At 41.3% G+C, this 16,792-nt stretch overlaps 1 protein-coding gene across 2 annotated transcripts in view; it reads right to left on the bottom strand.

Moving 5' to 3' along the window:
• diaph2 (diaphanous-related formin 2) overlaps positions 1 to 16,792 on the bottom strand; it is a 352,630-nt gene that overhangs the window by 250,382 nt on the left and 85,456 nt on the right. For both annotated transcript variants that reach the window (XM_084010082.1, XM_084010083.1), the window contains exon 7: positions 4,783 to 4,922. In XM_084010082.1, the coding sequence (XP_083866208.1) occupies positions 4,783 to 4,922 (140 nt within the window). The remainder of the gene's footprint in view (positions 1 to 4,782; positions 4,923 to 16,792) is intronic.

Raw genomic sequence — 16,792 nt, 5'->3', positions numbered from 1 at the left:
TCACATCAAAAAGTGTGATTGCACCATAGTTAGATTGTGTGGAGATATTGACTCGATTTGACTAAATTAACATAGATTATGAGAAGAGAGAGCGCTTTCTTAACCGTCACAAAGGGAGCAGAAATGAGAGCTTGTCGGTAAGTCGTTCCAATGCTTTATCAAGCTGCGCGTTAGGACAGACAGTCAATAGGACGAGTAGCTTAATGTTAGCAGACGTAGAAACTTCAAACTCATAAAAAGACCATTACTAGCGTTCCATGTAATGTGTCTGTGCTGGCGTACGAGCACTCAATGGAGAAAAGCTGGTGGGACTGATTCACACTCAGAGACGCCCTGCGTGGCAGAGCAGCAAGATCATCACAACAACCCACACCTTGAGTATCCAGATGCATGGGGAGAAACTCTGGTGTCAGCAAATGTCTCCCGCCTCCATAAAAAAAGACCACAGAAGAAAATGCCCCTGAGAAAATGTCTGACTTGTACCGTGAAGATTTCACATAATGAAAAGTTAGGAGCCTGGTTCAATTTTGCTTAAATATGTCTTAGGGATCTGAGAGCTAGCAGATCTAATATGGAAGTCACTGTTGGGATTTGACAGAGTCATAGTGTTATGCTGAGGGCTAAACATAGGGAACTCTAAAGCCTGGGCCATGGATGTGTGCTCTGCTGCTCAAAGCCACTAAAACCACTCTCCTATTTTTATATTAGAAAGCCTATTGATGGAGCAGCAGCCGAGTTAGATCAGAGAAAGTGAGCTTCTGCACTACTACTTCAGAGCCGCTTCACAAGGAAACTATCAAATAAAGTGTAAAAGAAAGAACGACACGACAATTCAAACTCACCTGATACAAAATAAATTAGATTTGGTTCAGTGACTATTAAACATTTTGCCAATTGAGACATATTTTTTATATGGCTCTCACTATCCCCTTGTGTGAGACAGAGAGAAGAAATCGTGAAATGAGTGTAAAGAGGAAGGCCGGACTGCAACGCCGCATGATTTCCCTCCAACTAAATGAGAAAATAAGAGGGTTGTAATTTTCTCTAAGTTGGCATCTCACTTCATGTCAGTGGATTAAGAAATTAATGAAAAGTGGCTCGTCAATCTGACAATTTTAAATTAAGAGGAGAGTATCCAAATGACAGAATTAAAATGGAGAGAATGAAGTAGAGGATAAATAATTGGCTGGGGAAATTCTGACGGGAAGAGAAGTGGAAAACATGGCAGCTGAGGAGAATGAGAGTGGAAACAGAGTAAGCGGTGGACGCTCCAGGCGATGCCATCTGTGGGTGGATCTGCAAAGGCTGCATGCCACACACCTGTGTGGAGCTGCCTGGGAGATAAGGCCCTCAGCACAATGGCCCTGTGGCCACCTGTGCTGCCAAACAGGTGTGCAGCCCAGCCAATTAAACTATTAGACAAACACAGGCCTCTGGGAGCAAATTAGCAAGCTGCCGAAACATCACAGGAGGAACAAAAAGCAATGGTAAGCACTAACTATGAAAGAACAACAACACTGATGGCGAGACTTTGGTTTCAGTGTATAGAATTCAGAATAATGCTCCGTGAAACAAAGCACTGGTTTTATTATCAAATAAATGCTGAACATTTTAGTTCAGTCATTTGATATAAACAGTATGAAAAGATGAAATGATAATAATTTCTTACCATCTAATGATCATCAGGGGAAGGGGCATTTTGCATTGATGTAGTTTTGACAAAGAAAATGGACCATCCATTTTCTTTGAAACATTAACTGTCCAATTAACTGTTGGTTTCTTTCCTGACCATCATGAACCGTTTCTTCCAAAGCTGGTTACTAAATGCAGACCCAGACATTACAATCCTGCTCTTTATTTCAGCAAATTGTTTGAAAGCAGGCAAGACAATCTAAGACAAAGTTTGTCCTGCCTTTTCAACTGTGAGAAAACGAGAAAGTAATCAGCTCTTGGCTATACACCGACATCTATGCTGGCATGGAAGTTTCTCTCTGTAATGAGAAAAACTGTTCAAACTATGAACAACCACTGGGGCAAAAATAAATGGTAACGTTTGATACAAAAATCACCAGTATATCTCTATATTTAAGCAGACGCATTATTAAGGAGTTTGCTTTAAAGTTAAGTCCCAATAATATCAATATTCAAAAGCAAGCCAGCTGATCATCATTCAAAGGTGTAAATTAAAACCATGATGACTGCACTGCTCCGCCACCTAGGCTACTCCATGGCTATTTCCAGTATATGATAACATGGCGTCGAAAGGTTACATTAACATAGTGGAGTCAGAAGAGTAGCAAAGCACACGTGGATCTCCTGTGTGTTGTGATCCATGACAATTAAGTGCATTCATATTCATTAGGAGTAACCTTATCTGTGCTTCAAGAAAACAATCCGTCGCTTTACCCGGCAACGATATAATGAGAGTAGTCAACAACCGCGCAGTCCTCCATGGCTCACGTACCCAAAAGGTGGCTGTTTCGCCTGCATGGACCTGGCCATCCGTAGGAGGTGACTCGTCCATAAAACACCAGTCCCTTACGTGCTGGTCAAAGGTGCAGCCATTTGAAAACACCCACAGGGCCAGCCTGGCCTCACTCCAATCCCCTTGGCACCCGTTGGCCTTTCTGAGTGGATAGGCAGACTCGACTCCCCACAGCTCGCCAGCGACTGTGGAGACTGACTTCACTGCTCTGCAATCACTCAAGGGACAATTACTTCGGTATTCATAATTCTATATGAGGTACCGAGATAAAATGTGCTTTAATGTTAAACTCAGCACACAGTAAATCTATATGTGGTTCCTTTTGTGTGTGCATCTCAAGTTAATGGTACCTTGTTAGCCATCTGAATAACTCTGTATACTTTTCATAAATCAAATGTCAAGTGAATCCTGTTGGTTGGATAATTTCCTGTCCTGAGTTTGCTATAAGAGCATTACTAAAAACATAAAAATGTTTATTGTATTGAATAGGGGTCTGAAGCAGTACAAGATTTTAGCAAGACACAACTATTTCTATATAAACTCAGTTAATGCAGCGGTACAGCTGGTAGCGGCACACAAATGAAATAAAAGGCATTCTGGGGCCATGCTGGCGGGTCCTTTCTCTGTATCCGGGGTGAACATAAAACAGCATCCCACTTATCCGACGACCATTTAATATGCACCACTCATTGATTCACATTAAGAAACATCTCCTCAACAGTGGGCTGGTAAATAATTTAAAGGATCTGCTGTCACAAAGGGTTTCGTTGCACTTGTGGGACCAAATTAAAATTGAAGACCCCATTTAAAGAGAGGAGGCAGAGGATTTGAGTAAAAAGTAGAGACGAGGCTTACAAAACCAGCGAGGCCTCGTAATGAATGACTCGAGGACCAATTTAGGCTCAACAGGACCGAGCTGAGAACAAAAAGAAACGAGGATCATGTTTGACCAACTTTCTATATATTTCTAATAGAATTAAAGTCCCAGTCGGCAAGTCCGGTGGATCGAGGGCACTGTGAATGTTTACAACTCTCACGCTCCTCCCCCACGACCACCGGGCTCCTTCCCCCCGACTCCATGCTTTTGAAATCCCTTAGATCACGCCACCTTTGAAACGCGGGTCCGATGTTGACTCTGGTTTTATCACGAGCCCCGTCGCAATCTTTCTTTTCTTTTCCTTCCTCGTTTCGGTTTTTAATGAAGAATTGGAAGCTTGTTCCTACTTCCCTCTGCCTGTGATAGTGGAATGACCCGAGGGGGGAGGGGCTCTGTGTGCAGGAACACAGCCCTGCGTGCTGATTGGACAGGATGATCCTGGCGCTGTCGATTTTTGCAAAACAAACAAAAGGCTCTACGTGCACGTAGAGGCGCGTTTTTTTTTTTTTTCTAAAACCAGATGATTATGTTGTTCTATCGGAGCATAGTGTCAGCTTCAGTGAATCTTTTTTATGTGGATAGCTAGCTATCTATCATACAATATGACCATACAATATGACCATATGGTTAAATAAACCCCTCTCTAAACAGAACAATACAACATACATGAAAATATTACTTATTGCAGAGCTGGTGTATTAGAGCGCATTAGTTTTCGTAGGAGTACCCAATGAACTGGAGTGTGGACACAATGTATTCTTTCCTTTTAAGCTCTGTGTTCTTCTTTTACAGATGTACCAAAATTGTGTTTGGATCCCACCGAGATGGACAGCAGTCAACACCTTGCACTTAACCTTTGCCTTATATCCAAAAGCTGCTCAACAACAAAAGAAAAGCTTCATAGCACGAGTACAAAGATCTTATATTCAGCCTGTGCTCGTCTTTGCACTTCATCACTTAGTGGGTTTTCGTCAAAACCACCGTGCTGTGCTCTACCACTAACGCAGCTAAGCGATTCTTCAGTGTAGTCAGAGTGGCATTTGGGTTCACAATACACTGCATGCCACTGCATCCTTAAAATTGTTTCTGATGTATTCATACTTATAGTATGCATGCCATTAGAGCAATCTATTTGGGATCAAGTCACATAAAACCAGGGCCACAGAAAAAAAACATTTCATTAAGCATGAAATCAAGTTTTATAACATGGCCTTAACAGAGAACACAGAGTTTTTCCAGTTGTGAGTCAAACAAAAGGAGTCAAAGCTTTTGACAAACCTTTTATCATTGTGCCTTTATAACAGGTAATATAGTATAAGAGACACTCAAATAGGCATCACTTTGGTATTTGTGAATATCACTGAGAGCATTTCCAGGCACAAGGCAACGCTTTTTTTAAGTGTATGAAAAAGCTACTAACCTGACAGGGTTACTAGTGAGAGACACTCTGAGGGACTCCAGACAATTTAGCAGCTTTTCTTCTGTGATGCCAGAACGCAGCTCATGGACATATTCTTGGGATGAAAGTGTGCATTCGTGCTTGCTGTTCCTTAGTCCACCCTGAAAGATCAACAGGACAGTTATTAGATTACCATCATACAGTATAACTTGGTAATGTCAACAGAAACAACGGTGGTTAGAAGAAGAGACTCAACAACACCATGATAGTAGTATCTTGTGTGCTTTGTAAGCTAAGTTTTTGATCTGTTTCGACTTAAAAGAGTGTTATAGAATATAACAGGCAATAGTGTATGGTCACCCAAAAATAAGAATCCTTGTTATGTTTTAGAGTTTAGAACGACCCCTTCATAGCCACATAGGGAGCCATGCCTCTTCATGTAGCCCACCATTTTTCTACTCACAGAGAGCCAAACTCAGGCTCTATGAGGCCACTCCTGCATAAAGTGAATGGATCCTTGTGTATAATCTCAACAGAGGGCTGTATGCACACGTTGCTACACTGATGCTTGCACAATGAGGTTGGCACATTGTTACAAATACACACGCTTACACAGCAGGGGAAAATACATTTAAACACTCATTCTCTCAGAACACAGTGTGGTCAACATTTCCCATTAGATTGAGCTTGATTCCAAAGTTACAGATTGATTGAATATACGGTCTAACATCGTCTTCATGCAGTCAAGCAATAACGTTGAGGAATACAAATGGGGTGAAAAAAGCTTTGTGCGCAAATTACAACATTATCTCCACTCCCAGGACAAACTCGGAGAACAAATAGCTACCGATTTTCAGGTTTTGATGTCAAATTGAGTCATGGTACTTTACAAAATGAAAAAGTGAAGAAAACACTCAGCAGAAAACGCATTGCATATGCCTGAACCAGACTAGACAAAATCATCTACACTGTGTTCGTTCCTGGACTGCTGGTTCCCCACAAAGTGAGCTGTGCTAATAGGCAGTTTGGGAAGTAATAAGCTAGCTCATTTATCTGGGGAAAAGAGAGGCCTGCTGCTCTCCTGCAATGCACAGTCAACATGAAAGATCCTTTTTTTTTATCCTTTGGATAAAAAAGAAAAAGAGGCAGTCTAACAACAGCATGCGACTAATGTAAACTGAGCTCATAGTTTGGTTGGATCAATAAAAACAAGACGTGTTTATTTGATAAATGATTTCAAAACATCACATTCCTCAACCTGTAGAAGGGATTCCTGCCAAAACCAAGCTCAAATGGTGCCTCTTCAACAACCAGTGTCAAACTTCTATTGAATTATTCACACAAATGAAAGCATACTGTAGAGCATATTTATGAGTAGGTACTATTACCTACCACAGGGCTTATTATAGGACCTACGATGTCTCAACAAAATAGCAAGGCTGAAATTACGTAAATGACGTTCCGTTAAAAATACGTTACTCATACCCATGCTGTCCCAACAAGCAGGAACAAATGTATGGTCAGCAATTATATAATATGTACACCGTAAAATCCTATTTATAATAATAACATGCCAACAACGTGACATGAAATGAACACATACTGGACATACTGAATATCTCATGACCACTAGACGAGACGTACTTATGGCCTAACATGTATTTCCCATTGCCAATATAACAGTATGCAGTGCAAAGGATTTTGGGGTCCCCTGGTCTAGGGTATCTGAACGTGTACCTGAACTGTATGCAGACCATTAGGAAGCTTCACAGATGTCCTTTTCCAGCACACTGCACAACGTGCTCATCAATTTAAAACACACTTTTAGTAGAATGAGCCTACAGATCATCCAGTGGGTTTCTTCCGGTTAAGAAGGTGGCTGGAACAACGGTCTTCATTATCCCACAGAGCTGATACTCCCTGGACAGGGACCTACCAAGGGCCTGGGTCCAGGACCATTTAAACATCACATGAGCCTGATCCAAACATGCCAGAAATGCAGGAACAACATACATTGCACGTTTCAAACACAGAGGCTTTACTTCGGCTTTATAACGCTGAAGAGAAGGCTCGGGTATTCAAAACACACTACTGTCTGCAGTGTATGGGTTGTGAAGAATAACAATGCTAACACAGTTGGGTAGACAGTGGAGAGGCAATATGTCACCACTGTTCTGGATGTAGCTTGAAAGATAATGGCAGGTGAGATGTATTTAAGGCACAGTGCTGGCTGTCATGAAACTCTGGAAAGCAAGCACCTGCCACTTGGCTTTTGGCGTGTAAGCATGAGTACGAACTCGACTTCAAATTCAAATGAAACTCAAGACACCACTGAGGAAACTTTAATGTTCAACTATAAGTATATACACTTTTGGCTCAGTAATTGGGCCTACATAACAAAAATGTTGACCCAAACTCAGTGAGAGAATATATCATCTGAGAAAAAAGTATTCACAAATTCAAATACTCTTCTTCAATCACTGCGATTCTATTTCGGGAATTGTGGCTGATGAGACGGCTGCATTTTCAGAACACCACTTCCTCAATAATACACAGGGCAGTGAGAGGGAAACACATCACTCACATTGTATTTATCTTCTTATTTTCTCAGTAGTTCCCAGCAGGCATACCACTATGTCCAGAAAAGCTGGAGCTCCGGTTTCACCGCCTGCTTTGACCTCTGGAAACCAAAGACACTGACCATAAACTGCTTTTTCATGACCCTAGCCCAAATCAATGGAATCCGTTGGGGAAATATCAACATTACGCCACAACACTGGCAGCAGAGAAACAATCGGAGGATTAGAGGGAGGTGACATTACCCGCTGGCTACTGGGTAATAGAGTTTTCCCCTTCAAGCTCACAAAAATGGTCAACTGAAGAAAATGGTCAAAAGAGGCCCTAGAGAAAGTTAGTGAGGGAAGATGGAGGGATGAGGCGGAAAGGTGTTGTGTGGGTGGCATGTGTGATGAAGTAGTAAAACATAAAGAGTGTAGGAAGGTGGTGTACGAGGGGGGCAGACATGAGGAGAAAGTAGGACTTGGATGCAAAGAGAGAGAGAGAACATGTGTGGGGGAGAAAGTCCAGGGCAGAGAGAGAGAGCGCCAGGAGACAACCTTAACGGTAGAGGACAGACACAGCCTTTTGACCACAGCCCAGAGCCTCATCTCCTGCCGCTTATTGAATCCCCTATTTGTCGATAACAGTATTTCCTGCCAAAGAAAATAGTGCTGGGAGCAATTACTTCAGCGAACCTGTCAATTTCATTTTGGGGGGTTAGGGGAGCATCGAGGCTCATTCCCTCCTCCTCCATCACCTCTGTCTCCTTCCCTCTATGCCACAGGGAGTGACAGAGCGCTGTGCCTTCTATGGAGGGCAGGGCAGGGAGACAATGCCAAGGCGGCTGCACCTCCACATGTCATCTTCACCTGTAATGAGCCTATAACAAGCTGGCAGCTTCCTCAGTGCCCAGTCCTCGGCACACTCAGGCAGACTGATGGATACATTATTCAGCTTTCTTTTTTTCAGCTTACTGGAAAAACACATGGCGGCAATGTGTCTGGCCTGGAAGCCGGGAGCTGGGAGATAGCCGACCGCCACTGCTTCTTCCATTCGGTCTGCCTCGCTCCCTCCCTCTGTCTCTCTTAGACTTCTAAACAATGTTTTCCCCAACTCTCTTATCTCGCACAGTGTCGCATGATCAATGCAATTAGCAAGTGGATTAAAAACAACAGAAGAACAGTACTGCATTCGTTTCTGTAATTCATCACATGAGATTAGCATGTTGTGATGATTTCTTTAGATGCCGAGATGCCCACTACAAGAAGTAATCCAAAGCTGTTTGTTGTGAATGTGTTTCCCTTATGGCAAAATCATGACCCCGCTGTTTTCATTTTAATGTCTCATTGCAGCACTAAATGCTATTTAGAGACATTAGAACCAGCCTTATTTTAAGGAGAAGCAAAGCTGTCACAACCAAGACTGCAGCACAACTGTACATAGAATGAGCCTACAGATCATGACTCACTACAACTCTGTCTGATTGTTTGAATCTGACATACAGTATTCTGAAGAGCAATGATGTTAAAACACTGCTTGTTTTACTGTTCTGAGTAAAATGGTTTTGCACAGAAGTATGAGTGAGAGAGCATCTTCAAATAATACAAGTGGACAAAAGTGTTTTTGTATGACGGTTTAAAAAATAACACTCTGGACCAACAAAAATAACTGGATGTGGAGGTATACAGTATACAAGAACACATCCTGGTGGTATTTTGTGATATTGTTGATAGGACTTGAGTCAGTGCTTTGCAGGGCAGATTTTGAGGGATCAGCTTTGTAAATTCAATAATCTCACATAATGTGTACAAAATTGTTCTTGGGAGGTAATGAATACAAAATATGAATACACACACACACACACACACACACACACACACACACACACAGCCCCCACCCACACTTCCAAAAAATCATGGACAAAAAGTTCTGAAATAAATAATGAAAAACCTAATTACTCATTCTTTGTGTGTAATTAATGAAAATTACCAGTGCACCCTACTGCTCTGAAAAAAAAAAGAATAAAGATAGAATCTGAGCAATTAGTGCATATCATGCTGTATGATAGCCACGTAACAACTTAATTTCCTGCTCATTAGGGGTTGGTAGATCAGTTGAGAGGAGAGAAGATACCGCAAGAATTGGAAAAAGAACATCAGGTAGATCCAAATGCCACGTCTCACCCTTTCCCTCGTGATACATAACATATGCTGTCAACACTGTGCAAGGAAGGATTGCGAGCAAAAATAAAAACACACACTACACGCGCACATGCACGCACGCACACACACGCACACGCACACACACACACACACACACACACACACACACACACACACACACGTGAGAGACATTATATAATTGAGCAATCTTACGTTTAACACAATCTAAAGTTTGGCATGTGTCGGAGGCAGCAGTGGTAAAGGTCAAAGGGAACACGGATCAGTTGAGATGCTGGTTGGCTGGACAATGAGATTTCCCGAGCCCTACTTAAAGGACAGAGTCCTGCTGCCGACAGATAAGACATTTCATCTAGCCACCAGGGCGCAGGCTCCCAGCTCAGAGGGGGATTTCCCACCAGACCATGTGGCCAGGCATTTCACCCCTTTCTCTCCATTTCAGTCTCTTAACTCATCTTTCCATTCTTTTTCCTATCAGTCCGCTGCTGTCTTTCACTCTATACCGAGGTGTTTATGAACCCTGGGTGACGGCCACAAAAAAAGTGTAAGCACAGTGGATATTTTCCCCTTCTTTTATGCATTTATTTTATGTATTAATTCCCCCCTATCTTCTGTCTGTCAAGGCCAGAAAACAGATCTACAAACTGCTTTATTCTCACATGTCTGCAAAACTACTGCTGATAACACAGACACAATTAGGCCTACAACATTCTCTTAATAATCAGGCTAGTGGCATTACATCTTGTGTGCAGACAAGACGAGCACACAACAGAGAGGCAGACTGAGCAAAAAAACAAACAAACAGAAACAATGAGGCTAGAATTTGGCTGGAAACAGCATGAAAATAACACCGTGGTGTTCACTTTGTAAGAAACACTGGGCAGTGGCCAAGGTTTCATGGTGTGTGGTGTGTGTGTGTGTTGATTCCCAAGAGAATTAGTGGAAGAACACACAGTGACAATAGCAACCACGAACCCTGAGGATATTAAATACGTCCATTCCCTTTTTACTTCAACACAAATAGCCCCACAATAATTTGTTATGGTTATTCAATTATAAACAGAGGCTGTGAGAGTGTGGACGTGTGTCGACGTGTGTGTGTAAATAAAGCAAAAGGTCAGATATATTGAAAAAATAATTTGTGGCAGCTCAACCAGGGGGTTGAATATATACACAATATGTTTATTTAGAACTAGAATTAATGCTGGAATATGTTATTATTTTTAAAAAAAGGCCATGTTCTTGTAACACGGTTTTAAACTTTCAAACAATAATGAAAGAGACAACCCCCCTTGTTCGGTCTAGAAGTCCCTTGTCATGGAGTTATGAACAAGGATGCTTCTGTTCTTATAGAAAGAAAAAACAACTTACATGACAACAGACGAGAACACATTCAATGACAGTAATGAACAAAATGCATTCTTTCAGCCCCATCAGCAATGACTACATCTGGACAGCTGAATAAAAGGTTCAGGTTGCATCGCAAATATTACAAAACTCTATTAGGATGTCCTTATGAATTATACATTGGATATGATATAAGAGAATCTTGTAATGACAGAAACATCCGGTGTCATTACTTCAACATTCAACAATAAACTGCTAACTGAGTTTTGTTAAATGTCAACTGTGTGACAAGTATTGTGTTAACAGCAATGTGGAAAAATAGGTGGCACTTTTGTTGCAGCCTTTCACCACTAAAATCCTGCCAAAGTTAAAAGTAGAAGTCAGTTCAAGGTTAATGTGTTTGTGATACTCCCACCTTGACCCTTACCAGACGAACAACAAGGACGATTGTGTTTACCTCTCAGAAGTGGCCCGTCTCTCCCTTTCCTGCTTAACTTAAGCCTGACCCACAATAGATAGTTCAGGCTTTAGAAAAAAAGTGCACACACAAACCAAGACCGTCCTACTGGCTGAGCCCCAGATGTGGACAAGGGGAGGGCAGGCCAACTGGCACTGTCAGCAAACTCACTTGGCTTTAATCCCACTGAAAGTTGACCTAAAACGTACCATCATCAGTGTTTCAAATAGTAGCTGAAAGATGTCCACAGTGATAGAAAAATTCAGCCAAGGACGGCGGGATTCTTTATCATCGCGTGACCCAAGGGGATGAAGCAGTCTCCATCAGTAAAGCTAGGTTAAGATCAAAACTCAAGTCTACTTCCGCTGGAAGGGAAGCTGAAACTCAAAAAAACACTCACTTTAAGTCTACGCAAACAAAGCCAAGGAACTGAACCACTGAAACCCTTTTGAACTGAGGAGACTGCCAGATGGGTTTAAATGCATGTGTGTCAAAGATAAAATATCAATGAAACGTAATCTTGGACAGTCAAAAATCAACATGTTACAAAAAAACTGCAGATGGTATAAAGATAATCTAATAGAAACCTAGGGACAGGAGAGAGAGAGAGAGAGAGAGAGAGAGAGAGAGAGAGAGAGAGAGAGAGAGTGAAGGTGGGGAGCCACAAAAAGAATGGTAAATGAATACATAAATAAAATACTGGAAGATCAAAGAGCTCCATTAAGAGCATTAAATAGCATGAGTAGAACAGAGAGGGTTTTCTAGATACAGATTGTTGCTGCAGAAATTACTCACTCATATCATGGAAATAGTTGCATGTTTTGTTTTGGTCGTCTCTTTACTTTTACAATAATAAAGTTAAAATTGAAAAATGTTTCAACCTTGTTTCTATTATAATGTGTGAATACGGTTTATTGGCCACCACCCCTGCAAAATGACAATACCTTAATAAAAGTAAACGTCAATGTAGCTGATTGCAGAAATATTAGTTCTCACATAGTGGATGACAGATGAGGGTATTGTTTAATTTAATTAAAACGCGTTGAACAACTCTTCACTGAACAAAGCACGGTGTACTGGATGGTCCTCGATGTTTGCCCTGAGTGTTCAAGATCATGTTTCATTGATATTATTTTGTTTTAGACACGTGGGCGTATGAAATCCAATTTTCAAGGGGGCATTATAATGGTTTTGTTAGTTGCCTGTATTTTGTGGTTTCAGGTTCAAATAGTCAGAAATCAAACTTTGGTTTTAATGCTTTGCTCATTGAAAAAAGTATTTACTCCAGAAGCAGCATGTGATGTGTGTTAGTGTTGTTGGACTTGCTTTCAAGCTCACAGGTGGTTGGGTCCATTGTAGCCATTTAAATGAAAGTTTTAGTATTTGAAGCATCAGAATATTATTGAAATATTAAAGAGTTCAGAGCAGCATCAAACCAGCATTCTGCTTTGTGTCATTTGTTGAAAGAGACTGAGTAGATGACACATCTACACTAAGCATTCACTCTCTTGCTTTTTCTATGCTTCACCTTATTGTAGTGTATCAAAAAAAAAAAACAATTGTGTGTTATTGCCTTCATATACATGTAATATATATTTTAATCAGTTTAATATATTGTTATCTAATGGATAAAAACGTGGATTTTAGAAATCATTCCACTTATCTCCTTTCAATACATTTTGACATTTGAACTTGGGATTGGGATAATTAAAAAGACAAGGCCACAGCACCGCATCACTTACCTTACGTGTGTGTATTTGGTCAGTGTTGTTGACAACATTATGCATGTCAATATTATGAATCTCAATGTTATTAATCGAGCTTTAAACCTTTTAACTATTCAGTCCAGCCCTAGTAATTACCCAAAAGATGGCCACTTTTGTTCGCAAAAAAATGCAAATGCACCTATTTGGCGATTCTTTGGTGTTGAATCAAATAAAAAATGAGAGAAAGACAACATGAACAATTGATTTGTAAGCTGTGTGTCATATAAATATAAAAAATATCCGCTCCCATCTTAAAACACACCATCAAAATGAATATGCAAGTCAGTCACCGACTCCATCCACAAAGAGCGGCCGGACCAAAATTGCTGCCATGGTGAGCAATCAACCCTTAATCATTGGGTGTTTTGCAAAGGCAACAAACTATAAATGGTGGTGAGGATGTAGGAGAGCATTTAATGCCAGTTGGTTGATATGATTCACTGATCTCGGCATGCCATTGGGAAAAATATCGCTTCCTGCTAAAGATGTGTCTCCAGTCCATAGGAATGTATATCTGTGCATCTTTCTCTTCAGCTTTTTTTCTTGGATGATAGTAAAATTGTTTTTTTCTGAAATAATTGTTGGCAGTAGGGGAATTTCAATACCCCCCGAACCTAGCTAACAATGTAACATAATTGTTGAGGGGAAGACGGAATAGTGGGAAGCTATTCACAATTACTGTGTAACAAGCCTAAGACAAACCTGCTCATGGATGTTGCTAAAAGAAGGAAGACTTAAGGCCCTGGAACCTTAATGTCAGAACTTTGGCCTTGACTTATTGATTGTCACAGAGCTGTTGCAAAGTGGAGAGAGCACAAAACACATTTTTTGCATCCTAATGCAAGTAACACTCACACACATACACCCTAAAAGCATTCATGCATACAAACAGTGTGGGTGTCAAACATTGTCACCAGAATCTTACTCAATTATCACTCTTATTCAAATGTGTGTATTTCACTAAAGGCCATTAATGCAGCAGCTGATTAATGCTTTCTTAAGGGAACGCTGTAAAGCTTAAATATAATGTATTTATTTTTTTATTTTATTTTATTTTGATGTCCTACATCTTACTGCCTACATTATGGTATACACGTGTTCATTAACGTATATGTGTAAAATTGTTAAAATCAATAAACACAATGTTGGGGGAAAAATCACAAACTGTCAGTGTTTTGCATGTTTGTGTGCACATACACTATATTGCCAAAAGTATTCGCTCACCTGCCTTGACTCATATATGAATTTAAGTGACATCCCATTCTTAATCCATAGGGTTTAATATGAAGTCGGTCCACGCTATGCAGCTAAAACAGCTTCAACTCTTCTGGAAGGCTATCCACAAGGTTTAGGAGTGTGTTTATGGGAATTTTTGACCATTCTTCCAGAAGTGTATTTGTGAGGTCACACACTGATGTTGGACAGGAAGGACTGGCTCTCAGTCTCCACTCTAATTCATCCCAAAGGTGTTCTATCGGGTTGAGGTCAGGACTCTGTGCAGGCCAGTCAACACCAAACTCTGTCATCCATGTCTTTATGGACCTTGCTTTGGTCACTGGTGCACAGTCATGTTAGAAGAGGAAGGGGTCATCCCCAAACTGTTCCCACAAAGTTTGGAGCCTGGAATTGTCCAACATCTCTTGGTATGCTGAAGCAGTCAGAGTTCCTTTCACTGGAACTAAGGGGCCAAACCCAGCTTCTGAAAAACAACCCCACACCATAATCCCCCTCCACCAACTTTACACGTTGCCCAATGCAGTCAGACAAGTACCGTTGTCCTGGCAACCGCAGAGAAGCGTGATTCGTCACTCCAGAGAACGTGTCTCCAGACGCTTTAGAGTCCAGTGGCAGCGTGCTTTCCACCTGCATCCGATGTTTTGCATGGCACTTGCTGATGTATGGCTTGGATGCAGTTGCTCGGCAATGGAAACTCATTCCATGAAGCTCTCTACGCTGTTCTTGAGCTAATCTGAAGGCCACATGAAGTTTGTAGCAATTGATTCTGCAGAAAGTTGGCGACAGCTATACACTATACGCCTCAGCATCCGCTGACCCCACTCCGTCATTTTACATGGCCGACCACTTCGTAGCTGAGTTGCTGTCGTTCCCAATCGCTTCCACTTTGTTATAATCCCAACGACAGTTGACTGTGGAATATTTAGGAGCGAGGAAATTTCACGACTGGACTTGTTGCACAGGTGGCATCCTATCACAGTACCGTACTGGAATTCACTGAGCTCCTGAGAGCGACCCATTCTTTCACAAATGTTTACAGAAACAGTCTGCATACCTAGGTGCTTGCTTTTATACACCTGTGGCCACAAAAGTGATTTGAAGACTTGATTTCAAGTTCTTGGATGTGTGATTGAATACTTTTGGCAATATATTGTATTGTATTAAAAAACAGGCTTGCTCGCATTTCTTTGAACACGGTTGCGTGCGTGCGTTTGTGCACGTTCGGTTTTTGGGTTGTGTTTGTGTGTGGTGCAGAATATTCCTCTGAGCTGTTCTCCCTGTGCTTCGCAGGACTCGTGTCTGCACAGAATTTCAATGACACCTCTATAAAGATAGGAGCAGATGTCAGCGAGCTCGCTGAAAATCAGGTAGGAGCGAGTGAGAAAAGTAGAGTGAGTAAAATTGAGTGCACACTAGCTGCAGAAAGAAGCCTTAAGTTATGTGTCAACTCGCAACGTAATACAAGAAACAACTAGGATTGACTCTAAAGATATAACATGAATGAAAATAAGTATTATAACGGGTAGAAACAAGAGAACTCTGTACCGGACTGACAAGTCAGCCGACTGACATGTTTTTGAGAGGCGAAGCTCTGAAAATAAGATCATTATGGAGACTTATGGATTTTCTCTCCCAACAAACTCAACCTTAAAATAAGCCCCTGAACTGTTTCACCCACACTGCATTCAAGATAATGCGCTACACTCCACTCACCAATCAATTCAAGGTCAGCATGTGGCTCATTGTTTTCTCCAAAGTAAGGCAAGAAGACATTAGGCATTTTGCATGTAGATGAGGTGAGAAAGTAGTCAAATTGCCACAGTTGAAAGTGACAAATAATCACAGCAGAAAAACCTGAAAGGTATGTCAAGCCACCTTCGCACTTGTTTCCCCCGCATGTACTCCCAGTGTTGTGATGGAGAGGCTTAACAAGTGAGCTGCTAAGCAGGAGAAGTCACACAGGATCCAATTTAGGTTTTCACTGTGGTCTCTGCTGCATTGATTGCAATGTGAAAGCCTAATGAACTCTGTGCTCTTGTTTCCAGCTCTGGGAGTTTGGGTATGAAGCCAAGAGCTGCAACTGCTGACTAAAAGTTTGGGTAAGGACAACAAAAAAGGTCTGAAAATAGGGAAATGCTGAAACAATGAATAAATGAGGAAGAGTACCGACGCTGGTTTCTAATACGAGTCCTGTTTTATGCTCCTTCGTTCTTCTTTACCAGCCCTCTCCGTAAGGGACTAACCTTGATAAATCATACATAGGACAAACACGCTATGGGGGTAAAAGGTCCAGGTCAATCTGATCTTCTTTTCTGCCTTCCTTTCCCCACTGATTCAGCTGAATAACAATCCTAGTACCTAGAATAAACAACACTTCAATTACCTTTTGTTGACTTAAAAAGTTGCAAGAGATTATATGTGTAGACACAACGACAAAGCTTGAAAGCAAATATAGCGCTATAAAAGGATTGAGAGTCATAGGAACA

The sequence above is a fragment of the Eutrigla gurnardus genome (assembly GCF_963514095.1).
Source record: "Eutrigla gurnardus genome assembly, chromosome: 5".
In the NCBI taxonomy this organism is placed as follows: domain Eukaryota; kingdom Metazoa; phylum Chordata; class Actinopteri; order Perciformes; family Triglidae; genus Eutrigla; species Eutrigla gurnardus.
The sequence above is the reverse complement of the archived record's forward strand: the minus strand, read 5'-3'. Positions and strand labels throughout refer to the sequence as shown.